This window comes from Lutra lutra, chromosome 4 (genome assembly GCF_902655055.1).
Source record: "Lutra lutra chromosome 4, mLutLut1.2, whole genome shotgun sequence".
Classification (NCBI taxonomy): domain Eukaryota; kingdom Metazoa; phylum Chordata; class Mammalia; order Carnivora; family Mustelidae; genus Lutra; species Lutra lutra.
In genome coordinates this window covers 164,440,898-164,468,338 of record NC_062281.1, presented here as the reverse complement: position 1 = coordinate 164,468,338, position 27,441 = coordinate 164,440,898, and the positions used below count along the sequence as shown (strand labels likewise).

General features: G+C 41.5%; 2 protein-coding genes and 1 pseudogene across 5 annotated transcripts in view; 1 reads left to right on the top strand and 2 right to left on the bottom strand.

Annotated features, from left to right (window-relative positions):
* Positions 1–2,303: 2,303 nt before the first annotated feature.
* SVBP (small vasohibin binding protein) lies at positions 2,304–9,011 on the bottom strand. Of its 4 annotated transcripts, none has more exons than XM_047728249.1 (3): positions 8,882–9,011; positions 7,934–8,072; positions 2,304–2,736 (listed from the first exon to the last, which is right to left on the bottom strand). In XM_047728249.1, exons 2-3 carry the CDS (start codon positions 8,045–8,047, stop codon positions 2,650–2,652), a joined length of 201 nt encoding a protein of 66 aa, XP_047584205.1. In that variant the 5' UTR covers positions 8,048–8,072; positions 8,882–9,011; the 3' UTR covers positions 2,304–2,649. The 4 variants fall into 4 exon arrangements, with proteins under 4 accessions (XP_047584205.1, XP_047584203.1, XP_047584207.1 ...); XM_047728247.1 differs by having other exon boundaries at positions 7,934–8,079; positions 8,898–9,011; XM_047728251.1 differs by lacking the exon at positions 8,882–9,011 and adding an exon at positions 8,770–8,866 and having other exon boundaries at positions 7,934–8,079.
* Positions 9,012–9,436: 425 nt separating this feature from the next.
* Positions 9,437–27,441, top strand: part of ERMAP (erythroblast membrane associated protein (Scianna blood group)) — a 30,910-nt gene continuing 12,905 nt past the window's right edge. The window contains exons 1-3 of the mRNA XM_047728246.1: positions 9,437–9,529; positions 10,067–10,121; positions 17,231–17,360. Coding sequence (XP_047584202.1) covers positions 10,107–10,121; positions 17,231–17,360 — 145 coding nt within the window. The 5' untranslated portion in view covers positions 9,437–9,529; positions 10,067–10,106. The remainder of the gene's footprint in view (positions 9,530–10,066; positions 10,122–17,230; positions 17,361–27,441) is intronic.
* LOC125099413 (uncharacterized) lies at positions 17,665–17,814 on the bottom strand (annotated as a pseudogene).

Sequence of the window (27,441 nt, the reverse complement as noted above, 5' to 3'; positions counted from 1 at the left end):
AGAGCCTGCTTCCTCCTCTCTCTCTGTCTGCCTCTCTGCCTACTTGTGATCTCTGTCTGTCAAATAAATAAATAAAATCTTAAAAAAAAAATTCATGGAAACAAATGAAAATGAAAACACAACAGTTCAAAACTTTTGGGATGCAGCAAAGGCAGTCCAAAGAGGGGAGTATATAGCAATATAAGCCTTTCTCAAGAAACAAGAAAGATCAGGGGCGTCTGGGTGGCTTAGTGGATTAAGCCTCTTCCTTCAACGCAGGTCATGATCTTGGGGTCCTGGGATCAAGCCCCGCATCAGACTCTCTGCTTAGCGGGGAGCCTGCTTCCCACCCCCTCTCTGCCTGCCTTTCACCTACTTGTGATCGCTATCAAAAAATAAATAAAATCTTAAAAAAAAAAAAGAAAGAAACAAGAAAGATCTCAAATACACAACCTAACCTTATACCTCAAGGAGTCGCAAAAACGTTTTTTTACCTCTGAGAAACTGCTCACAAAGGAATTCCAGGCAGGGAAGCAGAGAGACATGCTCCTAGTTTTCCCCAATGATGCTTGCAAGAGCCTTAGCATTCAATGCTATTCCAGTTGTGGACACAAAGGCCCATGTAGCCCTTCCCTGAGGCAGATGAAACTTCTTTGCCTTTAAATTGTGAGTAAAAAGATGACCCAGTGCTGCCTTGTTCAGGCATCCCTCACATCCCAAACTTTTTTTTTTTTTTTTTTTGCCACAACACATAGAAATAAGGAACTTTTACCTCCAGTGTTGTAGACACTTTCATAAGTATATAGGAGCCTGAAGCAAAAGCTTCATGAAATATGTTTACCACATACAATAATTTTTAATCTGTTGTTTCATTAAAAAGAAAAGCTGGTCATAATTTCTTAAATTGATTTCACAACCTGCAGTTTAAAAAACTGCAATCCTAGAGGATATCTCTAGGTTGGAATAGCTCCCGGGCTGAAACGCGTTATACAGGCAGTTCTCAACTAAGGGTCAGAATCTTTCCACTTGATGCTCCTGTATTACTTGGTTATTTGAAATTTGAAACATCTCCCATGAGACAAGGTGGTTGGGAAGGGAAGAAACATTTACTGAGGATCTATTACATACATTATCTCATTTATTATTCCAACAAATGATCCTGATAGGAAGGAAATGTTCCACGACATAGATGGGAAGAGTGAGGCTCAGAGGCTAATAACTTATCTAATGGAGTAGAATTGCTACTTGACTCCAGGTCATTTGAATCCAAAAACTGTGCTCTTTGTAGTATTTTTATAGGTTTACAATAGCTCATTTCAAATCCCAACTCCTCCAAAAACCAAAACCAAATAATCCCCATTCGGTCCAAATTCAGCAGAACACCATAGACCCTAATTACTTTATGGGGATAATCTTTGTAGAGATTATCCTTAGTTATAATTTAACATTCTCCTCACTGGTAGCAAGTTCCTCATATCCCATTAGTGGTCCAATTTTCTCCTAAAACAAGCCATAGCAATGGGAACCGAATTCTCAGTGACTTCTGAGGTAGCAGGGAGACAGAGAGGAGAGGGGGATGGCTTGAGGTGTTCCCAACACCAGTAGGGAAAATATGGGCACTTCCGGGATGGAGAGTAAAGGAGGTAGCGATGTCTAGCTCCTTTGCCGTGAGAGGTCTACCTCATTTCCATACATTTTCTGCTTTCGGACACCCTTCTCCCTACTCAGGAATATCTAGAAATGAAATAACCTGAAAGAACAAGCTCTGCTTTTGCTCAGAGTTAAAATTACTCTTTGCATCGTGAAAGCTCAAGTAGGAACCACCATTCCTGGCACAAGCGTCTCAGGCAGAAAGTTTACACTTTGATACTTAAAGACGGCAGGTGGGTGGATGGGGAGGTGAATGGTTCTTGAGGAACCAGTCCGGATATTCCCATCATAAAAACTCTTCTAGGCTTGATAAAGTAGCTCCTGGAGTGAAAAGTGAAAAGCACCTGCACGAGTCACCCTGCTGGTACCAGCCTGCTGCGAACTGTCCGCCACAAGGCGAGAGGAATCCTAGCTGCAGCCCATCGGGGAATCGAGGTTCACATATTTATACCCGTGTGGCTAAAAACTTAGGAGCTGCTGGGTTTGCCGAGCTTTGGTTCCAGGAAGAATGAAAACTAGAAATACTCACTTTCTTTCTCTTACCTTCTCCCTTCCATTCCCTCCTGAAGGAGAAAGGGTTCCCTCCGTTCACCTCAACTTGTCTTACCTATTAAATTCTTTCTGGCGCTGCTTTCTGTGGCTAGGCACCCCAAGCTAAAGTAGGAGCAAACAGACATTTTCTTAGTATTTTATTTATATTTTTGGAGAAGATCTACAGTTTCATGAGAAATGCTGATTTTTCTCAAGCAATAGAAAAAAGTTAAAAAAAAAAAAAAGAATCTGTTGTCTTAGAAGAACAAAACAAGTCTCTTCAGCAAGCACTGGGCCAATTCAGACTGAAGGAACCAGTGAAGCAGAAGTGACATATGGGAAGTTCAGATTTACCCCAGTTCCGGAATAATGCAAACATCTTCTTGTCTAGTTCTGTAAGGTTCCAAGCGGACCATCTCAGGGAAACGGGAACCACATGGAAAAAGCCAGCCTCGGGGGGTCTTGTCTGGTTCTGTGCGCGGGGGCGTCTCACTCTCCAGGAGGCTGCATCTGTTTACAGAACTCGTCGAACTGCTGCTGCTCCAGTTCTGTCATGACTCTGTTGAGGGCATAGATCTGAAGCAGAGAAAAAGATCCGTTAGTGCGAGCGGCAGCTGTTCCACCTGTCCTCAGACGCCACAGGCTGTGACGTTTGGAAATACCAGTAACGCAGCAGTGATGCAGGCGAGGGAGAAGGGCAGATGCTAATTCCATCTGGAGAATCAGGAGAGATGCGGTGGCTTGATCTGGCTTTTAAAGGGTCAGGAGGATTTGAACAAATAAGAGACTGCGGAAGGGACATGGGAGGTGACAGCCGGGGGGGTAGTATGATGAGACAAATAAAATGGAAAAGTACAGGATTAGTTCTGGAAACTTCAATGATGCCTATATGAAGGATATTAAAGAGTTCGGGGAGCTGGAGACAGTGACAAGTGCGTTAGGAGCCTTAAATGCCATTCCATGACCTCTGGACTTTGGCCAGACTCTGGAGAGCCAGCAAGATTAGTGTGCTAGGGACAACCTGATGGGATCTCTGCTTGGGGAGAGATAACTGGAGGCCATGTGAGGGATAAAGTGGAAGAAGAGATGGTAGGCCACCTACAGGCTCATTACAACAGTCCAGGGAGGAGGCAGCAAGAATATGGCGCAGGGTAGGCAGTGGGGATGGAATGAAAACTGCAAGAGACATTCTCAGGTGAAAGGTAGGGTATCTACTTCATTCCTCACCTTTCTGTATCCTTGTGGTATCAATCTGCCGACTAACGAGCAGAAACATCAGAAAACTTTCCAATTTGTAGAAGGGAAAAATGAAGGAGTGTGTTTCTGTGTAGGTGATATAACTTGATTCGTTTAAGAAAAGACAAGGGGGGAAAAAAGAACCCAAGAAGTGAGACAAATAGAAAACACAAAATAAAGAGCAGAAAAGGCAACTGAATGTGCGAGGATCACCAACCCTGCGAGATGGTTCTTTGAAAATACTAAAAAGAAAATCCTGCAAATCTCTGACATGATTCATCAAGACAAAAAGGTTGACATAAACAAACATTATTATAATAAAAAAGGAAGAATAATTACTGATATAATGAGGATTAAATAAAAATATTATGAACTTTGTGTCAATAAGTTTGAAAACCGAAATGAAATGAATTGCTAGAAAGAGTAAAATGATCAAAACTGACTAAATAGAAAGTTTGAAAGATTCTATAATCCCCCCCCATTTTTTTTTTTCTTACTATGGTAAGATCCTATAATCTTTAAGGAAAAGGTGAATTCCACAGTGATGGAAACAGTTCTAAAAACAACACAAATGATTCTCAAAAAGCTAACATTGATGGTTAAAATGGTTAACTTTTTTGTTATGTACATTTTACCATAATGAAAACACATAAACAAATAGATCTGAATAGTTTAAAAAAAGAAAAGAAGGTGAGTGAAGACAACCAGTCATAGAATATGGTAACATATATGAAATTCAGAAACATGCCTGACTAGACAGCATACTGTTAGGCTGCAAAATATTATTTGGGGGTACACAGAGAAATACTAAATTAGTGCAGAACAGCAAGGGTATAATCAGCATAAAATCAAGGAACGAGGACACTGCTGGTGGGAAGGGTTGGGGACAGGACCACAGTGGGGCCCAAGGAGCTTCCAAGTTACTGGTCACATTCTATTTCTTTAGTTGGGTGGTACACAGGGTGTTGGTTTTGTTCATCTTCCTTAAGCTGTAAACATCATATATATGTGAATATACTTCTAATATATAAGCATTAGAACCTCTGCGTCATCCATTCATGCTTTACTGAGCATTTTAATCTGCATGTGACTGAACTGGGGACTGAGAGGGAAACTAAGTAGCTTCTTGGAGACCTCTAGATCCAGAAGGCAGGCTGGTGGAAGGGAAAATAGAATAAGCAGAGAAAAAAGAGACTTAAAATGGGTCAGCAGGTCTGAGCCAAGGAATGAAAGACTTTCAGGAAGGAAAGGGTGTTCAACTGCGTCAAATGCAGGCCACATGCGCCCTCTGTTCCATTTACTTCTCAAGATGCTCCCACTTATCTAACTTTCTGGACTGCGGCATCTATGTAGAACTGAATGGAAACCATTTGTCTTCCTCCCCACAAGGATCTTGTCACATTCCTATCTTAGGAGATCACATTCCAGGCAGCACAGATAAAGCCAACGGCAGCAGCCCAAGGTCAGATGTGTTTCGCTCGCAGACTGCCCCTCCATCCCTGAGGGGCTAGGGGTTCTGTGCTTCCAAGTGAGGATAATATCTTCTACGTCACAAAGTCACCTATTTTATATTTATATCTCCCTGCCTTATGCCAGGCACGACTTACAAAGGTCGGGATGGGAGTAGCAACAATCAGCTTTGGTGTGAGGACACCTGTGGTCAAGCGCATGTAAGCGGGCCCCGTGCCAGGCAGTATTACATGGCAATATTCCAATATTGGATTCCAGTATTCCATTTTGGCACGTCACCATCAACACAATCAGTCCTTCCACCCAGAGTCTGCCCAATCAAAGCAGGCCAACTGCTGGGAAGCCCATGGTTCCTGCCGAGGACTGCTGCCATTTGCTGAGTGCTTTACACACAGCATCTCTGTTCCTCCTAACAGTCTCTGCGGTAGATATCATTGCCCTTGTTTTGCAAGGGGGAACTGAGGCACTGAGGTGCAGAGAGGTGAAGCATCCTGTCCGAGGTCCCATGGGAAGACCTGGGGTTCATGACAAGCTGGAATTTGGAGTCAGACTAAGACATCTAACCTGTGGAACCTCATCAGAAGGATGCCATAAGGACACGGAGAATGTCCTCCATATTTATCCCTACAGTGTGTGCAAGGGATGGTTTCTTCAGGCTGTTTCTTACAACAACGCTCCAACTGCTCCCCAAAGTGCAATGCAGTACAATTATAGGGGGGCCTGGATCCAGGTGGCGAGGGGAAGGTGAAGGAAAGGGGAGAATGATTTGTTAGGATCCATGTCCACAGTTCTCAGATAGTCTGTCTTAATCCAAAGGTGGATTTCAGTTTATGGATTAACTTTGAATACACTATTCAATTTACTTATTATACTGACTGTCTGCCTTTCGCACTGAACGCAAGCTCCACGAAGGTGGGGATTCTTCTCTGCCTCGTCCACTCATGTATCTCAGGCTGGGCAACAGTGCCGGGTGCACAGTGGCTCAGTTTTACAGGTGGATCAAATCAACATAAATTTAAAGTTGGCCACTATCAAGATGGAGAAGAAATAAGGAATGAGAACCCTCTTACACCGCTGATGGGACCGCACACTTGTACAATCCGTTTGACAGCAATCTGGCAATGTCTAGTAAAACTGAAATACACACGGTAAATCTACTTCTAGTCATGTACGCTCCACAGAAATGCTAGCACAGTGCCAAAGGAGACATCTAAGTTTTTCACTACAGCAACGTTTATAGTAGCGAAAAAACTGTAAATAATTTAAAATGTTCATCACTGGAGGAAGGAGAAATTATACTAGATTCATAAAATGGACGACTGTATCTCTCTCTCTTTACCCCTCTATGTTCATTTGTTTTGTTTCTTTATTTTTTTTTTAAGATTTTTTATTTATTTATTTGACAGAGATTACAAGTAGGCAGAGATAGGCAGAGAGAGAGGAGGAAGCAGGCTCCCCGTCGAGCAGAGAGCCTGATGTGGGGCTCGATCCCAGGACCCTGGGACCATGACCCAAGCCGAAGGCAGAGGCTTTAACCCACTGAGCCACCCAGGCGCCCCTCTTTTTTTTTTTTTCCCCCTTAAAAATTTTATTTGACAGAGAGACACAGCGAGAGAGGGAACACAAGCAGGGGGAGTGGGAGAGAGAGAAGCAGGCTTCCCATCAACCAGAGAGCCCGATGTGGGGGCTCGATCCCAGGACTCTGGGATCATGACCTGAGCTGAAGGCAGACGCTTACGGCCTGAGCCACCCAGGCGCATCTTATTTGTTTAGTTTCTTAAATCAAGAAACAGACTCTCGAATACAGAGAACAAACTGATGGTTACCAGAAGGTGGGAGGGATGGGTGTGATGGGTGATGAGCACTGGGTGCCATATGGGAAGTTCGGAGTCACTGTCTTGTACACCTGAAACTAATATTACACTGTATGTTAACTAACTGGAATTTAAATGAAAACCTAAACAATAAAAATAAATCTGGGGCACCTGGGAGCTCAGTAAGTTAAATGTCTGACTTCAGCTCGAGTCATGATCTTGGGGTCCTGGGATGGAAGCCTGCGTGGGGCTCCCTGCTCTCTCTCTCAAATAAATAAAATCTTTAAAAATAAATAAATAAAAATAAAACAGACTACTATACGCAGTGATGAGGAATAACTAGATTATATTAACATGAACAGTTCTAAAAAACCTATGTAAGCAAAATGTAAAATAAAACAGAATTAATGTAAAATTTTAAAACACAAAAGAATATTATATGTTACTCAAGGATATCTAATAATATATGAGTGTAAAAGCATAAAAAATTATAGTGGATGTCCACAGAGAGGGAAAAAGGGTGTAAGACAGGAAATGGACAAAGAGGACTTTAAATTCATATGTAATTTTTATTTATCTAAAAGGCTCCAGGTGAATAGAACAAAATAGTAACCACTACCAATCTGACATGCTAAGTACCCCGGTGTTTGTTCTAATATTTTGTTTTTCTGTATTTTTAAATTTCTCAAAAGGGAAACAAATAAAATGCCTAGAAAGAGGGAAAAATTTGCAGCAAGCTTTCTTCTGATAATAAATACTAAAATAAAAATACATGTCTGGATGTGGTGCCACACGGGTAGCGTGAGCAGTTTAGCTTTTCATTCTGAAGTTGATCCCAAGTGTTGACTGCACAAAGAAACAGGTTTGGTGGGTGTAGCGCTTGGGCCTCTACTTCTGGTTATAAGCAGCTACTCTCCAGGCCAACGCCTGAACATCTGCGCTAGGGGGTGTCCAACACTTGGTTGTCTCACTCTGACCCCTCCCTTCCATGCCCCTTCTCTTTTTCCTTTCTTTCTTCCACAAAAGCTCTGCACCAGGAGTCATCTGGAGACCGTCAGGGTTCTGACACTAACCTGGCATGTGACTCTGGGCTGTCACTTCATCATCCTGAACCTCACTGATCTCCTGGGAGAAGAGCTGTTATACTGGAAGGCAGGTAGCATGCCCCGCCACAGCTCTCCCCTCTTCTCATTCTCTATTCCAGCATCATCTCCAGCAGACTACAGGTGTACAGGCCTCCTCCTTAATCTCACCTCTGCTCTTTGTCTTTGCTTCAGCTCCTGCTGGGCTGATTTCTGCTTGGCCTTCTCAACTCTGCTGACAGGTTCTTTAACTTTGGATTTTTCTTTCCGCGTAGGTTGATCCATGACTTAACTTTTGAACACTTGTTAGCTCTGACCTGGATGGTGCAGAAGAGACTGACTGATTAACAAAAGAAAGAAAGAAAGCACAGCAAAGAAAAAGAATTTCCAGTCCCTCCCTTCACTAATCCCAGAGTTCAGCCCCCTCCCTTGACAGGTGAGGCAGAGTGGCCCCGTGGAAAGGGCGCTGGATTCGATGGACTAGGACTGAACCCACCGCCATGACCTTGCTGGGTGTCCCCGGGCAAATTGTTTTATACCTATTTTTCTGAAATTTTAAAATTTTTTTCTGTATTTTTAATTTCTAAGGAAAGAAAAAGAAATGAATAAAATAGACGGAGGCAGTGCGGCAAACTTTCTCCTGATATTAAATACTAAGATACTTAAATACTAAACTAGAATCCTCTCTCTACTCTGAGCCTTAGTTTCGTGTCTGCAAAATGGGACAACAGCCCATTCGCGTGAGGACCAAGCGACAAGGCCTGGCTCTTCTAACCGTGAGGACACCGCGGCCCCGCGGGGCGAGCCAGTCCCAACCCCGGAGCCCCGCTCCGGCCTCGCGCCGTCTCCGGCCTCAGGGCCAGGCCCTCCCACCTCCCCGCGGCCGGACAGTTACCGCCCCGCTCGGCCGCAGGGCCCCCGCCTGCCCCCGCCCGGGCCCGCCCTCCGCCACAGCCCGCCCTGGGCCCAAGTCCGGCCCCAGGGGACGTTCCCCCTCCCGCCGCTGCCCTCTCCGGGTGCAAGATGGCGGCGGGCGACGGTCGGGAGTCGGCGCTAGCCCGCCTCGTCTCGGTACTCCGGGATTCCGACGCGTCGCCGGCAAGGCCCCACGTGGGACACCCCGGCCTTCCCCTACCTCCGGGTCTGGAGTCGCGAGCCCACCGCGCCTCGGATTGGGCGGGGCCGGGGCGGTGACCCGGGGGCGGGGCCGGGAGGCGGGGCGGCGGCGGGAAACAGGCGCTCTCTGAGGCCCCGCCCCCTGGGGGCTGCGCGTGCGCAGAAAATACATCTGGGCGTCTCCTGTCTTTCCCGAGCGTGGGCTCTGGGACTGGGGAGGTTTAACAGTGCAGTTCTCGGGAACATTTTGTGGGGCAGCTGCTAGGCTTTGAAGGGTGAGATGGGAAGCCTGGGATGAGAATTGTGACATTCTGGGCCTCAGTTTCTTTTTTTTTTTTTTTTTAAAGATTTTATTTATTTATTTGACAGAGATCACAAGCAGGCAGAGAGGCAGGCAGAGAGAGAGGAGGAAGCAGGCTCCCTGCTGAGCAGAGAGCCCGATGCGGGGCTCGATCCCAGGACTCTGAGATCACGACCTGAGCCGAAGGCAGCGGCTTAACCCACTGAGCCACCCAGGCGCCCCTGGGCCTCAGTTTCTTAATTCGAAAAGTAGGGATGGTGATTTGCGCCTTCTTGATCTACGAGCTTGTTAGGAGCACCAAGTGAAGTCCTGCCGGCCACGGGACTTTGAAGAAGGATGTCAGGACAAATGTAAATAACCAGTATAAGTATAGAGAAACGTTCAAGCTCACAGATAATACATCATTTTACAGTTACAGTTGTTTTACAATTAGAATTTTACAATTATTTTGAAATAATTTTTCAAATTAAAATAGTTGGCTATCGTTTTTCATTGATTAGAACAGGATTGAAGAAAATGGTAGGTAAATGCTTTGACAACAGAAATCTTGTTCAGTCTAATAATAATGATATAATAATAATAACAGGGGCCTCTGGGTAGCTCAGGGGGTTAAGCCTCTGCCTTCCACTCAGGTCATGATCTCGGGGTCCTGGGATAGAGCCCCCTCCCGCTTTCTCTGCCTCCCTCTCTGCCTGCTTGTGATCTCTGTCTGTCAAATAAATAAATAAAATCTTTAAAAAATAATAACAATAGCTGCCTCTTTTCAGAGCCTATGACATCGCAAGCACAGCTCTTAGAGCTCACATTTATTAACTCATTTATTCCTTTTGATAAATGTGTCCAGTAATATACATGTGTAATAACATGTTATTATCCCCATCTTACAGATAAGGGAAGAGAGGCACGGAGAAGTTAAATGACTTGTCCATGGTTACACAGCTAGTAAGTATCGGGGCAAGTACTTCTGCTAGGTTTCAGGCTAGGACAATGGCCTATCCAGGAGAGGACATGTCCTCCAGATCCCCTACTTCTGTTCCTCTAAGAATCAGGCAAGAATTGAAACAATTGATGGATGCTAAGCAGGAGGTTGTTCAATGGATATAGAGTTTCTGTTTTGTAAGATGAAAAAGTCCTAAAGATCTTTTGCACAAGAATATGCATTTATTTAATACCACTGTACTTTACACTTAAATAAGGTGGGAAATTTTATAATACGGGTTTTTTTTAACCACAAAAATTGAAAAAGCGCAACCTTTATTCAGCAATTCCACTTCTAGGTTATCCTAAGTATCAGAGATAGCACTATTCTTTTTTTTTTTTTTTAAGATTTTATTTATTTATTTGACAGAGAAAGATCACAAGTAGGCAGAGAGAGAGAGTGGAAAGCAGACTTCCCGCCGAGCAGATAGCTGGATGTGAGGCTCCATCCCAGGACCCTGAAACCATGACCTGAGCCAAAGGCAGCAGCTTAACCCACTGAGCTACCCAGGTGCCCCAGAGATAGCACTCTTCTTCAGTGTAAAAAAAACTGCAAACAACCAAAATAATTGTAACAGGGGTTGATTAAATAATCAATAGGATAGCTGACATGGGATTCTATGCAGCCATTAAAATGACATAGAAGAATATTTATTGACATAATAAAACATTTTTATTAAATGAAAAAGTTACAAAGCAGAACATACAACATAATCACAGCATTTGTCTCAAAAAAAGTATTCTATACATACAGGAAAGAGGCTGTATGAAAACATAGCAAAACATAAATCCAGATTATTTTGAGAGCAGAGGGTATTTTCTTTTCTTTTCTTTTTTTTTTTTTTTTTTTGAGAGAGGCAGAGTGAGCAAGCAGGGGCAGGCACAGAGGAAGAGGGAGAGAGACTTTTTTTTTTTTTTTTAAGATTTTTCAAAATTATTTGACAGACAGAGATCACAAGGAGGCAGAAAAAGAGGGGAAAGCAGGCTCCTTGCTGAGCAGAGAGCCTGATGCGGGGCTCAATCCCAGGACCCTGAGATCATGGCTTGAGTCAAAGGCAGAAGCTTAATCCACTGAGCCACCCAGACGCCCTGAGAGACAGAATCATACCCAAGGTGGAGCCCAAAGAAGGGCTCCAACTCACAACCCTGAGATCATGACCTGAGCCAAAATTGAGAGTCAAATGCCTTAACTGACTGAGCCATCCAGGCACCCTAAGAACAGAGGGGATTTTTATCTTCTTTGTGCCTTTCTGTATTTTACAAAATTTCTACAAAGAATACTTACACTTTAGCAAGATTTATACTTTCTTTTAATTGAGGAACGTCTAACAAATATTATTTTAAGCTTCTATATTAATGTTGATTGGATTATTGTTAATAATAAAAATGGTCAGATTAGATTATACTATATTACGGCTGGAAACAGGGCAGGAACCTTGGAAGTCTTTAGAAAGCCAACTAAAACAGACTGGATATAGGGTATGAAGGAGTGGAAAAGCCAAAGGAGAATATTTGGAAAAATAGTGGAGACACTTTTAGGAATGAAGGTATGCTGTGTTGGCTTGGGAAAGGATTGAGGTAGAGGGTGCGTGTATACCTAAGAGAGAGTTAGTTTACACTTAGAGGCGGCAAGAAGTTGTCTAACTCCAGAAAGGTACAGGTGTGGAGACACTGGTTTGGGATTCTTCATCAGGAAAGTGAGGTTGGATTCTGGAGGGAATGAAAGTCCCCTCCTTATTCTTCCTCTATGAGTTTATGATATCTATCTATCTATCTATCTATCTATCTATCTATCTATCTATCTATCAACCTCTGTATCTATCTTTCTGTCTTTTTGTGACCATCAACAGACTTGGCCAGTGTGCACAATTCCCTACTTAGCTGAGCCAGAGTTTCCATTAGTATGACTATGGAATATTTTTACACTTAAGCTGTATACCAGACTAAGATTCCTTTCACTTTATTGAACAACTTTTCCCTCCTAGAGTCCAAAATTCCTTTTTTTCCCATTCACTTAATTATGCATCTATTGTTAATTCTTCTGTTAATTCTGCCCCCAAAATTTCCATCTGGACTGTAAAACACCTCTTGATCTGGTCACATGAATCTGGTGATCTTTCAGGGTTGTTTTTTTTTTTTTTTTCTTGGAGACATCCTTCCTTGGGCCCGTCCTCCTCTCTCCATCCTGGCCTCACTGTCCAACTGTTGTCCTAGAATTTCCCCTAACCACATCCTGGGGATTCCCATCTTACTCTCTGGTGCCAAATCTCCTGATCTTCCATTTGTGATTTATTTTCTCATTTTAGAAGAGCACATTCTCCAGTAACCTCCCCAGAAGGAGTTCATGGGAGGTAAATTTCTGAAACTTTGCTTGTCTAAAAATGGCTTTATTTTACTCTCACACTTGGCAGCTTGACAGGATACAGATTTCCAGATTGGAAATCGTACTCAGAATTTTAAAGGCATTGATCCATTGTTCTTTAGCTTCTCACGTGGCTAGAGTCTGAAGAGGTCTGATTTAATCTGATTTCCATCACGTCCTCTATAATTTTTGTTTGTGAGTTTGTTTTCTGGAATTTTTTAGGATATATGTTTTTCCTTCATCTTTGGTGCTCCGAACCTTCATAATGATATGTCAAGGTAAGTTTTTTGTTCATTGTGCAAGGCACTCAGGAAATGTGTAGGCTTTGGGAAGATGTTCTCTATGATAGATTTCCTTGTTTTAAAAATCTTTTCTTTCTCATTTTCCATCTCTTGGTTTTGCTTATTCTACTTTTTAAGAGATTTTCCTGAACTTTATCCCCTAGCTCTTCTCTTGAATGTTTTAGTTTCTGCTATAAAGTTTTAATTTCCAAGAGTTTTTCCTGGTTCCCTAGGTAAACCTCTTGCTCTGTGTTGTGGATTCAGGATCTTCTCTTATTTCATATTTCTGAGGACATCAATTGTAATTTTCTGCTATTTTCTTTTACTTCCTAGATTGTCTTTGTTGTTTATTTTGGTCTCTGGCTTTGGCTTTGAAGTTGGAGGCTTTCCTCAAGTAATGATAATAACTACCATATATTGGGCGTCAAGCACTGTTCTGAACATTTTACATGTTTTAACTAATTTAATCCTTACTCCATCCCAAAGAGGTAGTTAACCATTCTTACTGGTAAGGAAACTGAGACACAGGAAGTTAGACTCTCACCCAGGTCACAGAGCTTAGAAATGAACCTGAATCTAATCAAACCTCTAGGTTTCCAATTCACAGGAAATATGAGGGTTAGAGAAATAAATTAAATAATACCACTTGAAAGCAATCAGCCAAATCCAGAATGTAGGACATTGTACAAGGCAAATTTCTAAGTTTTTTTTAAATCTTTTTTTAAGAATTTTATTCATTTATTTGACACAGAGAGAGACAACAAGGAGGCAGAGAGGCAGGCAGAGAGAAAGGGAGAAGCAGGCTCCCTGCCGAGCAGAGAGCCTGAGGCGGGGCTCGATCCCAGGACCCTGAGACCATGACCTGAGCCGAAGGCAGAGGCTTAACCCACTGAGCCACCCAGGCGCCCTGGCAAATTTCTAAGTTTTACCAACAATCAAGAGTATAAAGAAAAATTTTAAAAGAAGAGCAAAGGGGGCACCTGGGTGGCTTAATCGGTTAAGCCACTGCCTTCAGGTCAGGTCATGATCCCAGAGTCCTGGGATTGAGTCCCGCATCAGGCTCCCTGCTTAGTGGCCAACCTACTTCTCCCTCTCCCTTTTTGATGCACTCTCTCTCTCTCTCTCTCTCAAATAAATAAATAAAATCTTAAAATTAAAAGAAGACAGAGGGATCATTATAGAATAAAGACCCTTTAGGAACTTAACCAGAAAACGTAATATGTGTATCTTGCTTAGATCCAGATTTGAACAGACCACGTGTAAAAAGACATGTTTGACATCATTGAAAATGTGCGAACGTAGGCTGCATATCAAATAATATCAAGGGATTATTGCCAATTTTGGTAGATGTAGTGATAGCATGATGTATGTAGTTGTGTGTGTACCTTAAAAATTATTGAGGACCTTAAAGAGCTTCAGCTTATATGGGTTATATTTTTTGCAATTTGCCATAGTAGAAATTGAAGTAAGAAGTTTTCAATATAATTATTACTTCACTAAAGGACAATAATAGGGAGGTGGGGTTGGGGTAACTGGGTGATGGGCATTAAGGAGGCACGTAATGTAATGAGCACTGAGTGTTACATAAAACTGGTGAGTCACTTGACCTCTACCTCTGAATCTAATAATATATTCTATGTTAATTAATTGAATTTAAATTAAAAATTTTAAGAAGACAATACACACGTTAACATAAACACTTCTGTTAACATAGACATGTTAACATAAACATGACATAAACATAACATATACACATGTTAACACAAACAACATGTTATATGAGAAACAGCTATGTTCTGAAACAAAACAATTAGTGAGAGGAGTGGCAATGTTTTACATATCTCTACATCTCTTAAGCGTCTGGCTGGTTAGAAGTCCACTGGATTCTCATATGGGCTCTTGCATTTGGTCTGTGGCAGTAGGCTGTGTGGTTGAAGCGGATGTAACTGGAAAAGAGGCATTTCAATCATCTCCTCAGATAATTGTGGATATTCTTTGATAATATAGCCAAACTTGGCAAGTGGTAGTCTCTGAAAGGTTACTACAGCATAGGATCTAAAATCATACCAGTAAACTTTTCTTGTCTTTTTCCCCTCTAGGCTTGATTGAGATATAATTGACAGGTAGGTATACAACTTGTAAACTTGATACGCTTACACTGGGAAATGATTACCACCATAAAATTAGCTGATACTTCTCCATCCTGTCACAAAATTACCTTTGTTGTGGTGGGAACATTTAAGATGTACTTTCTTAGCAACTTTCAAATGTATAATACACCAGGGAACTTCTCATACTCTGCCACAGTTAAACCCACTGGTGTATCTTGCATATTGAATAGATCTTTTATCTTTGCATGATTTTGTCAAGATATGCATTAACCATTTGGAAGTTACTGGTTCATGGACTTATGCAGATGTTTCAAATGTTGACACATTTCATTACACAACATCAAAAAAATCACTAATCCTTAATGTCACTACCAAGCTCATGAGAACGATCTGTTTTTATTGGGATCTCTCGAGCCCACAGGAGCAGATGAAATGTCAACACAACGAAAAAATAAATAACAGCTTAGTATTATTATGAACATAAGAATACCAGGGGACCTCATGAAAGGGTCTCAGGAGCTCCTGGAGTTCATGGACCCCACAGACCTCACACATGGCTGTCTTAAAGAAACTCTTGCACATGTGAACCAGGAAAGAATGTTCCTAGCAAAAAATGAAACAAGATCGGATCGGGAGGGAGACAAACCATCAGAGACTCTTAATCTCACGAAACAAACTAAGGGTTGCTGGGGGGTCGGGGGGGGAGGGATGGGGTGGCTGGGTGATGGACATTAGGGAGGGTATGTGCTATGGTGAGTGCTGTGAAGTGTGTAAGCCTGATGGTTCACAGACCTGTACCCCTGGGGCAAATAATCCATTATATGTTAATTAAAAAAAAAAAAATGTTCCTAGCCTCTGTTTGTAGAAGCCAAAGCCCAGACACAAACCACATTTTTATCAATGAGGAAATGGACGAAATGTTGGCATATTCCTACAATGTCTACCACACAGTGAGGAATGAATGTACCAGAACTCTGTGAATCCATCTGGATTTTGGTATCTTAATCTGTACCCCACCAAAAAGGAGAGCATGAATTGAGTCCTTCTGTGCAAGAGTTTACTTAGGAGGTGATCCCAGGAATCAGGGTGTGCCTGGGTGGCTCAGTCGTTAAGTGACCCAGGTCATGATCCCAGAGTCCTGGGATTGAGCCCTGCATTGGGCTCCCTGTTCAGCGGGGAGCCTGCTTCTCCCTCTCCCTCTCCCACTCCCCCTGCTTGTGTTCCCTCTCTTGCTGTCTCTCTCTGTGTTGCATAAATAAATCTTAAAAAAAAAAAAAAAAAAGGGAGGTGATCCCAGGAATCAGAAATGGTAAGTGAGAAGAAAAGGAAGAAAAAGTGCTAAAATTGCATTATTGAACTACTGATGTCTGTGGGTTACTGAGCTCATTCCCTCTGGGAACTCTCTGAGGTGTTGTGTAGAAAGAATACAGCTCAGAACTGTCCCTCCGGAGGTGTGAAGCTAGAGCATTTTCTGCTGATGCCTGTCACTGCCCAGTTTATCCCCTGGGGTATTAAGGTTCCTGAACTCCTGGGCTGCATACAGGTTGAACAGCCTTCCCAGCCTTTGTAGAGGCCAGATTCAGATAAGCAAAGAGACACTGTGGCCTTTGAGGTGGCTTGCTGGCAGCTCGCCTACAAGTTTCAGCTACCTCCTCCTGCCAAAATGGGGCAAGGGTGAGGGGGGGCGGGGCTGAGGGCCTATAGTGTGGGCCAGCACAGCTGTCTGCTAGACTCAGAAACTAAGGTTGAGTGAAAAAAGGAAAATCACAGGGAATTAAGTACAATGTGCTCCATCTGTATAAAGGTCAAAAATACATAATGCATTGTTAAGGATACAATTATGAATATTATGAATGTAGAGGTATGGATATTATGAAAGCAAGCCAGGCAGGAAAGGGTTTATCACATGTTGGGAGACAGTAAGCAAGTCTGTTTGTCAGAAAACACACGTCGGGGTGCAGCTGGAGATAAAGGTAGTGGGTTAAAGAAGGCAGCTAATTGGTGGGTGTCTTTGAAACTAATCTTCAATTTTACTCTAATATGGGAAGTAAAGGGGAGCAAGCTTGTCCGAAAGAGTATGATAGGATCAAAACATATTGCAGGGAATCATTACGCAGTTAGCTTGGGAGGGAAAGGGGGCTGAGGGGCAAAGTTCCCTTACACTGGGTGGCACTGGGAATGTTCCCTCGCTTTTAGCCTCCTCTTTGCTCTGTTCCTTTATCAGGAGCGGACAGGCAGGGTGTGGCTTGTTGGTGTATAGGAGACAGCTAGGGGAGCCCCTGGCTTTGGGCTTCGAATAAAAAGGTGAAATCTTCCCAGGCTCACCTCCATGGCCTTCCTGATGTCCCTGTCTGGTGCCTCATCTTCCTGAATGGCCGGAGGGAGCGTTCCCAGCTTGGAGACTCCAGCTCTGCTGGTGAGGGACAGAGGGCCCTCGATTCCAAAGGTGGTGAGTCCATCTCCCTTTCTCTTCTCTTCATTCTTTTGTCTTTGGCTGTCTGAGGATCCTCCAGTCCGTTGGAGAAACTATCCGCCTTGTCCTCACTCACATTTTAAAGGATGAAATGGGGGAAGGGGAAATGGGCACAAAAGGATGAGTGACCAAGGGGGCTGGACAAGGGGGTTTTGACGAAAGACTCTCATTGAAGTAGTATTGTTATCAGTCTTAATTATGAAAGCTATCATTTAACCCTTATTATTAGCTGGGTCCTGTACTGTGTGCATTTACACTGATCATCTGCAGATTTTGAGCGTCTAGTCTTAGTCTGCTTGAAGTTGTCAAGGGAACTTCCATTGTGTGTTTTTTTTCTGACTTAAAAGTTTTGAAATTAAACTTTTTCAATTAGCAATAATCGAGCCTCGGATAAACCTCATTGGCTACGATACTGCCACTGCTCAAAGCTTGAAATTAAACTTTTTAAAACCCAAATGTAAATGAGTGCCTGGGGACAAAATGTTTCCAACATGTGTAGCAGAAAAAAATTGTTACCATATGAAGAATTTTGTAAGCCATTAAAGAGGCAAATACCCACATTAAAAAATGGACAAAGTGTTTAGACAGGTAATTGACAAAGTCCAAATAACAATTAAGTAATCAAGAAATATAAATCAAAATAAAACACCATTATTTTAAAAGAGATACATTTTGTTACTCATTAAAATGACAATGATTTTTTTAAAAACATAAAACCCTGTGATGGCAAGATTGTGAGAAACAAGCAATTTCCTAACTTTGATCTGACAATTTGACAATTTGAAATTTGACAATTTCTAGAAGGCAATTTGGTAGTGCACATTAAGAGTCTGTTTTGAAGATGGGAAACTCAAAGCCCAAGAGTTTAAGTGACTTGCTTAAAGTTACAGAGTCAACAGTTAGGAACTAAACCAAGATTAGGACTAAGACTTCTAACTCTAGTCCTCAATGCATTATGAATTGTAGCAATGCTTGTAATAACAACGTGTTGGAAAACCTAAATATTCTACAAATGTAGAATCATTTTTAAAAATTCTCTGATATCCATGATGGAATGCTTAAATCATTAAAAGAATATTTGATGGTATGGGAAAATGTACATAGTGTAGTACTTGGGAAAACTGGCAAATATCAACAGTGTGGTCCAATTAAAAAAAAATAATACACAGGCATGGAAAAAATATTTGAAGAAACATATCTCTGAGTGGAGGGATTACAAATGATTTTTAAAATTTTAGCCATTTTGGGGGGTAATTTCCAGATTTTCTACAATAAGGATAGAAAAAGCAATACATTTTATTTAATAAAAACCTCTTTAAAAAAGATTTATTTATTTATTTGAGTGAGAGAGAGGGAGGGAGAGTGGGAGAGCACAAGCAGAAGGAGTGGCAGAGGGAGAGAGAGAGAGAGAGAGGCAGACTCCCTGCTGAGCAGGGATCCCTGTGTGGGGCTCGATCCCAGTACCCTGGGATCATGACCTGAGCAGAAGCCAGCCTGAGCCACCCAGCTGCCCCTAAAAACTTTTTTTAAATGGCTGAAATACTATGGGGCTATCCTGGAGGTGAATTGGAGCTGACTGACTGGTGGGTGCCTGTCAGGGCAGGAAAAACCTATCTCAGAGGGCATGTGAGAGGCTCACAAAGTCTGAGGGAATCTGAGGCCACGACTGGGGACATGAGAAAAGAGAGATTTTAGTTCCTTGAAGTTGGATGAGTACAAAGAAAAAAATTAGAATTCTGATACAGCAATGAAAAAATACATATTTACATATAGCAGTGTACTTGGGGGACATGTTGTACTATGGGGGTCTTATACGAGAGGTGGTATCTTGACAGCCAATGATGAGGACTCCCACACACTATCTGTTCACCCTTATCTGTTTCCAGTCATTTTCTTCTATCCTGTCTCCCCACTACCATCTTTTAGTTTCCTCCCCTGTTCTTAGGTTTCTTCTCCCCATCGGACTTGGAAATATGCACTGAATACCATGGTTCTCCTTCACCACTACTCTGCCCTCTGAAAGTTCTCAACATTAGACACTGACTAATCCTCCTCTAACTCAATAATTTTGTAAACTTGAGCATCACGTTTCCTAATTAAGTTATTTCTAGCAAAGAACTGAAAATTTTTCCTTTTCATGAAACAGAATTATAGTATATTAGAACTGGAAAAGAATTTAGTGCTCCATCTAATCAAAACTCCTTAATTACACAAATTTACTTTTTGCTGAATTTAGTTTTGTGATACATATTTTTATTGTTATAGTGTGCTTTATTAATAAGTTAGGAAATAGAGATGAGAAAAAATTGTATTTCCAACGTCTTAATTATTAACCATCCCTATTTTATGGGACTTACTCTCAACTCCTTTCTTAAACGCTCTTTAGTCTAGTTATAATCATTAAGCATGTTATTTCATATTTTGATTTTAATACATTATTATTAGTTTTTGCTTGAAACATAGGCTTGATGAACCATAATTTATTTAGTCATCTTCCTTACTGATGTGTTTGTAGATAGTCCAGTTTTTCACTATTATAATAATACTGCTGAGGTCATGTAACATTTTTTCTTTCAGATTCTTTTCTTAGAGTAGAGTTCCAGAATATTTCCTACTGGATTGAAGGGCAAATACATTTGTTTACCTCTTGGTACTTTCCAATTTACACTGAACTCAACAAATGAAAGTGAATCTCCCATTTTATTTTATTTATTTATTTATTTTTTAAAGATTTTATATATTTATTTGACAGAGAGAGATCACAAGCAGGCAGAGAGGCAGGCAGAGAGACAGGAGGAAGCAGGCTCCCTGCTGAGCAGAGAGCCCGATGCGGGACTCAATCCGAGGACTCTGAGATCATGACCTGAGCCGAAGGCAGCGGCCTAACCCACTGAGCCACCCAGGCGCCCCTGAATCTCCCATTTTAAAAATGGGAAACCTAAGGCCTAAGACACAGTGATTTGCTCAAAGTTACAAAGTCACATAGTAAGTTAGGGACTAAGACAGGACTAAAACCAAGCCATCTGACTCTAGCCTTCCATTCACCAAGGATACTAGCTTTTCCTTTACCATTTGGTTTTATTTAGCATTGGATTCTTCGGAATTTTCTTGCTGACTTACTCTTTGCTTTTTTCAGATGACATTATGAGTGAAATTCACATCTTTTTTTTTTTTTTTTAAAGATTTTATTTATTTATTTGACAGACAGATCACAAGTAGGCAGAGAGGCAGGCAGGGGGCGGGGGCGACGCAGGCTCCCTGCTGAGCAGAGAGCCCGATGCGGGGCTTGATCCCAGGACCCTGAGATCATGACCTGAGCTGAAGGCAGAGGCTTTAACACACTGAGCCACCCAGGCGCCCCATGAAATTCATGTCTTTAATTAAAAAGCTAAGATCTGGGGCCTGGGTGGCTCAGTTGGTTAAGCAACTGCCTTCAGCTCAGGTCATGTTCCAGAGTCCTGGGATCAAATCCCGCATTGGGCTCCCAACTCCATGGAGAGTCTGCTTCTCCTTCTGACCTTCTCTGCTCTCATGCTCACTCCCTCTCTCTCAAATAAATAAAATCTAAAAAATAAAAATAAAAAAGCTAAGATCTAACATCACACTACTCACACTCTACCCAAAAACAGAATACACCTTAAGAAACACACACACATGAAACATTTACCAAAATAGACCATATGCTAGCACATGAAACAAGTCAGTAAGTTTAAAAGGATTCAAATCATACAGTATATGTTTTTTGCCTACAATGGAATTAAATTAGAAATTAATAAACAGAGGGGTACCTGGGTGGCTCAGTCGGCTTAGCACCCAACTCTTGGTATAGACTCAGGTCATGATCTCATGGGTTGTGGGATCGAGTCCTAGGTCCGGCTTGATCAAGTGGGGAGTCTGCTTGAAGATTCTTTCTCTCTGTCCCTCCCTACCCCCATGCTTGTGCACATGCTCTCTCTCTCTAAAATAAATAATCCTTAAGAAAATGAAATTAATAACAGAAAGGCATCTTGAAAGTTCCCAAATATTTAGAAACTAGATAACACACTTCTGAATAACCCACAGGTCAAAGAAGAAATCAAAAGGGAAATTAGAAAATATTTTGAACATAATGAAAATAAGACCACTACATATTAAAATTTATAGGATGTCACTAAAGCAATAGCTATGGAGAAATTTATAGTACTACATGAATATATTAGAAAAGATCTTAAATCAATGACCTAAACAACAAGAAAAAGACAAACCCAAAGGAAGCAGAAGAAAGGAAGTAATAACAATCCAAGCAGAAACTGATATAGTAGAAACCAGAGAAACATTAGAGAAAAGCAATGAAACCAAGAGCTGGTGGTTCTTTGTGAAGATCAATAAAAATGATAAAGCTCTAGCCAGACTGATCAAGAAAAAAGAGACACAAATTACCAATGTTAGAAATGAGAGAGGTGACCTTACTACATTAATTAATTAATGAAGCAAATTCTTGAAAGACCCGAACTACCAAACTCACTCAAGAAGAAGTGGATAATCTGAATGAGCCTATGTTTATTAAAGAAATTGAATGTGTAGTTACAAACCTTCTCATAAAGAAAACTCTAGGCCCAGATGGCTTCACTGGTGATTTCCGTCAAACATTTGAGGAAGACATACTATCAGTGCTGCATAAACTCTTTTAGAAAATCGAAGAGGAGAGAATACTTCTCATCTCATTCTGTGTCAACAGCCTTACTCTCAATTACCAAAATCAGAAAAAGATAGTACAAAAGAAATACTGACCCTATCTTTCATGGACATAGAGGCAAAAATTCTTAGCATTTTAAAAAATTTTATCCAAAGATATAGAAAAAAGGCTACTACTTCATGATTGACTGAGGTTTATCCCCAGAAGGCAGGGTTGGTTAATATTTTAAAAATCAACCAATGTAATTTACTATATTAACAAACTAAAAATTAAAAATTATCTGATCATCTCAATAGATACAAAAATATAATTTGACAAAACTTAACATCCATTCCTGATAAAAACTCTCAGTAAACTAGGAATAGAAAGGAATTTGCTTGACTTGATAAATGACATCCATGAAAAGCTTATATTACACTCAATGGTGAGGAAGGAATGTTTTCTGCTAGGATCAGGAACAAGGCAGGGAACCAATGCAATAAGGCAAGATAAGGAAATAAAAGACCTCCAGATTACAGAGGAAGAAATAAGACTTTCTTTATTCACAGCTGATGTGATCACCTATGTAGAAAATCCTGTGGAAGTTACAGAAAAACTCCTAGAACTAACAAGTGAATCTAGCAAGATCATGGATGTAAGACCAACGTACAAAAATCAACTGTGTTTTTATATGCTAGTAATGAAAAATCAGAAATTAAAATTAATAACAATACCATCAAATATTAAATATTTGGGAATGAAGCTGACAAAACATATGTAAGATTCATACGCTGAGAACCATAAAATTCTCAGTGAGAACTTTCACTGAGAGAAATGAAAGAAGATGTGAATAAGTAGGGAGATAAGCCGTATTCATTGGCCAAAACACTTGATGTGGTTAAGATGTGAATGGTCCTTGAATTGTGTATGCATATTGAACTTTAGAAGGTGAAATCATATTTTATATTTATTAGGGGGACTTTCTTCATAAAGGACTTCCATGATGATCACTCAGAAAAGTGAGGAAGTCATTTGCTCATTTTGTATCTCATGCTACAGGTGTATGCCTTCCTTCATTCTTTCATCTATTTATCCCTGTTCGACATTCTACTGCTAGTTTGCTTGCATAATACCCTGGTGTGTGCATGATTGCCTTTCCTATTCCAAGTGTAAAATGAGGAATATAATACCCACTTCTCAGGGTTATTATCAATACCAAAGACAACATATGCAGAATACCTATAGGTATAGTAAATGGGAGCTACTGTTAATAGAGAACAATATTAGCAATCCAAAAATATATTTAGGATTTTGGGTTAATTCAATTCTACATTAATAGGATGTCTATTATTATAATATTGGTATATGTTAACTGAGAACATGATGGAAGGAGGGGCCATCCTGGCCAACCAGATCAGAAGGATAGATCCTGGAGATCAGTATGGTGACCCGATGGTTATTACATCGACGTAAGAATATATGAAATAAAAGACCTAGCAGCCCTTGTTAATTTTCCATTCCAAGCTCTGAAAAGAGGCCCGCTGAGCAGCTATGGCTGCAGCTTCAGGCTGTGGACCCTGACCCGGGGGTGGGGGGTTGGGGGTTAGTGGTGGGATGGGGGGGCACTGCCAGCTGTGATTCTTTGCCTCCTGCTGTGATTCTTTGCCTCCTGCACTGTGTGTGCCTTTGCTCAAAATTTACTCTGTTTCTCCTCCTTCTCCTTCCTTCCTCATCATCTTCCTCCTCCTTCTTTTAATATTCACTGTATTTGTTTTCTGATCATCAAAGTTATATGTATTCACGGTAGAAAATTGGGAAAATATAGAGGAATATAAGGTCACCTAATCCTCACTGCTACACCCAGAAGTAGTCATTTTTTTTTTTTTTTTTTTAGTATCTACGTTCTTGCCTTTTTTTCCTGAGCACCTTCTCCCTAAATGGTATCATACTATGCATATTGTACTTAAAGTTATTGGTTTGGATTATAGTAAAAATTTCCCAGTGCTATTAAAGATTGTTCTTTGACATGATTATGAAATGCTGCATAGTATTTCATTCCAAGAGTGTATCATATATAGTTCACTATCTTCATTTTAATGGGCTTTTGGGTCTCTTTCCTTTTTTCCTTTTGAAAAATAACTTTGTGGGATGCCTGGGTGGCTCAGTCATTAGGCGTCTGCCTTCAGCTCAGGTCATGATCTCAGGGTCCTTGGATCAAGCTCTGCATAGGGCTCCTTGCTCAGCAGGAAGCCTGTTTCTCCCTCTCCCACTCCCCCTGCTTGTGTTCCCTCTCTCGCTGTGTCTCTCTCTGTCAAATAAATAAAATCTTTAATAAAAAATTACTTTGTGGGGCGCCTGGGTGGCTCAGTGGGTTAAAGCCTCTGCTTTTGGCTTGGGTCGTGATCCCAGGGTCCTGGGATCGAGTCCCACATCGGGCTCTCTGCTCAGCGGGGAACCTGCTTCCCTCCCTCTCTCTCTGCCTGCCTCTGTGCCTACTTGTGATCTCTGTCTGTCAAATAAATAAATAAAATATTTTTTTAAAAAATTACTTTGTGATGAGCATCCTGACCAGCAAATCCTTATACACATCCTTACTGATTCCTATAAGATTCTTTTCTGGAAGTGGAATTCCTGGGTTAAGACTTTTGCATATTTACAAATCATTTGATACTTATGACTAACTTATACTTGTGACAGTTGTTTTGCAATGAACAAGAGAGTTGGTTTGCCCACATGTGTGATAATTCTGGTTTTTTTTTTTTTAATATTAGATAATTTGAAAGGAAGACAAAACAAATCTAACCATGGCCTTAATTTGCATTTCTCTTTTTGACTAGAGAGTGAATATCCTACTTCTGATGTCATCCTCCCCGGGGTTAGTCTGCTCTCACAGCCACTTTCTGTTCATCGGTGACTTGGTAATATGCTTCAGGGAGACTCCCCTCTCAGGCCACCTCAGCTGCCCTCTTACAGAGTGACAGCATGATGGAAGGACTTCATTTGCTTTTTTATTTTTAGAATCTGGTGCAAATGATTTCACATGTATTTTCTGGGAATCCTTACTATAACCCTAGCTATGAGATAGGTACTATTATTAGCTTCATTTCATGTGTGAATTAAGAGGAGACTTGGAGAAACCAACCAACTATATTACTAACTAACTAACTAACTAACCTGTCTAAGGTCACACAACCAGGTAATGGCAGAGCCAGAGCTGGAACCCAAGCTGACTCTAGAGCCCATCATCTTAATCACTTAATAATCTATCTGAATCTCAGAAGATGGGACCGTGGGGTTCTCCTCTTCCTTGACTACAAGCAGCCCCAGTTCAGCATGGAGCTCTGTGTCACTCTGGGCACGTCTACCCAAGGGATGTTACAAAAGCACCTTCTAGTTGAGGGTTTTGGGGATTAGGGTAACTGCCGGGGATCTCAGGCCCTGCCTACTTCCACCGTGGACTATAATTTTTTAAAGACTTTATTTATTTGACAGACAGAGATCACAAGTAGGCAGAGAGGCAGGCAGAGAGAGAGGAGGAAGCAGGCTTTCTGTGGGACGATAATTTTTTTTAAAGATTTCATTTATTTATTTGAGAGAGAGATAGAGAGAGCAGCAGAGAGCACAAGTAGGGGAGGAGAGAGAGAAGCAGGCTCCCCACTGAGCAGAGAGCCCGATGTGGGACTCAATCCCAGGACCCTGAGATCATGACCTGAGCCGAAGGCTGATGCTTAACCGACTGAGCCACCCAGATGCTCCACCTTGGATGATAACTGATAAGGCAGAGAGCCTTTCTCCTTTACCTAACTTCTCTTGTTCAATTTCTGAGTAGCTGGTAACCTGTGGGAAAAATGGGTGGGATAGAGGGGGGGAAAAAGTCTTGACTGTAACACAGTCCTAACCACACTGTGTCCTGCTGCTGTGTTGCCAATTGTAACCCTAGGGGATTAGAGATGGATGTTACGTGCATCATGATTGAAAAACAAAAACAAAACAAAAACAACCCTAAAGCAGTGTGCTGTTTGCCACGAGAGAAACAATTGGAAATTTGTTCCAAGCTTAAGTCCATCTTCAGTTTCCCAAACTCCCTTTGACAGTTCCACCTCCTCTAAGTCCTGTTTTGCCCAATTCCAAAACCTTCAGGGGCCTAGCCTGATGACTTCTACAAAAACCCTCCTCTTTGAAGAGGATTTGAAATATTGGGGAGAATTCAAGAGACAATATCTCTGCTGGGGTTTTTTGTTTATTTGTTTTTTAGACAGAGAGAGAGAGCTTGACTGGGGCTGGGGAGACAGACAGAGGGAGAGGGAGAATCTCCCAAGCAGGCTCCATGCCCAACGTGGGGCTCAGTGAGGGGTTCAACTTCATAACCCTGAGATCATGACCTGAGCTGAAACCAAGAGTCTGGTTGATGCTTAACTGATTGAGCCACCCAGTTGCCCCACTTCTCCAGAGTTTTTAGAATTAAACCTCATCCCCAGTTGTGGCATGAAAGACTTGTTTCCTACTAGAGGGACTTCTGGCAGTAGCAAGTACTTTTTTTTTTTATTTCTTTTTAAGAAATTAACATATAATGTATTATTTGCCCCAGGGGTACAGGTCTATGAACCATCAGGCTTACACACTTCACAGCACTCACCATAGCACATACCTTCCCCAATGTCCATAATCCAACCACCCTCTCCCTACCTCCCCACCCCTCAGCAACCCTCAGTTTGTTTCCTGAGATTAAGAGTCTCTTATGGTTTGTCTCCCTCCCAATTCTACCTTGTTTCATTTTTTTCCTTCCCTACCCCCCACACCTCCCTGCCCTGCCTCTCAAATTCCTCATATCAGAGAGATCCTATGATAATTATCTTTCTCTGATTGACTTATTTTGCTCAGCATAATACCCTCTAGTTCCCATCCACATCGTCGCAAATGGCAAGATTTCATTTCTTTTGATGGCTGCATAGTATTCCATTGTATATATACACCACATCTTCTTTATCCATTATCCTTTGATGGACATCTAGGTTCTTTCCATAGTTTGGCTACTGTGGACACTACTGCTATAAACATTCGGGCATACGTGTCCCTTCAGATCACTACGTTTGTATCTTTTTTTAAAAAGATTTTATTTATTTATTTATTTGACAGACAGATCACAATTAGGCAGAGAGGCAGGCAGAGGGTGGGAGAGGGGGACTACGTTTGTATCTTTAGGGTAAATACCCAGTAGTGTGATTGCTGGGTCGTAGGGTAGCTCTATTTTCAACTTTTTGAGGAACCTCCATGCTGTTTTCCAGAGTGGCTGCCCCAGCTCGCATTCGCACCAGCAGTGTAGGAGGGTTTCCCTTTTTCTGAATCCTCACCAGCATCTGTCATTTCCTGACTTGTTAATTTAGCCATTCTGACTGGTGTGAG

What these genes read in the sequence shown, in the direction of transcription:
- SVBP (XM_047728249.1), bottom strand. Translation starts at nt 8,047, where the DNA reads ATGGATCAACCTACGCGGAAAGAAAAATCCAAAGTTAAAGAACCTGTC. An exon ending in AGCAAAGACAAAGAGCAGAG is followed by an intron (nt 2,737 to 7,933) that starts GTGAGATTAAGG and finishes TCTCTGCTTCAG; the next exon opens with ATCTATGCCCTCAACAGAGT.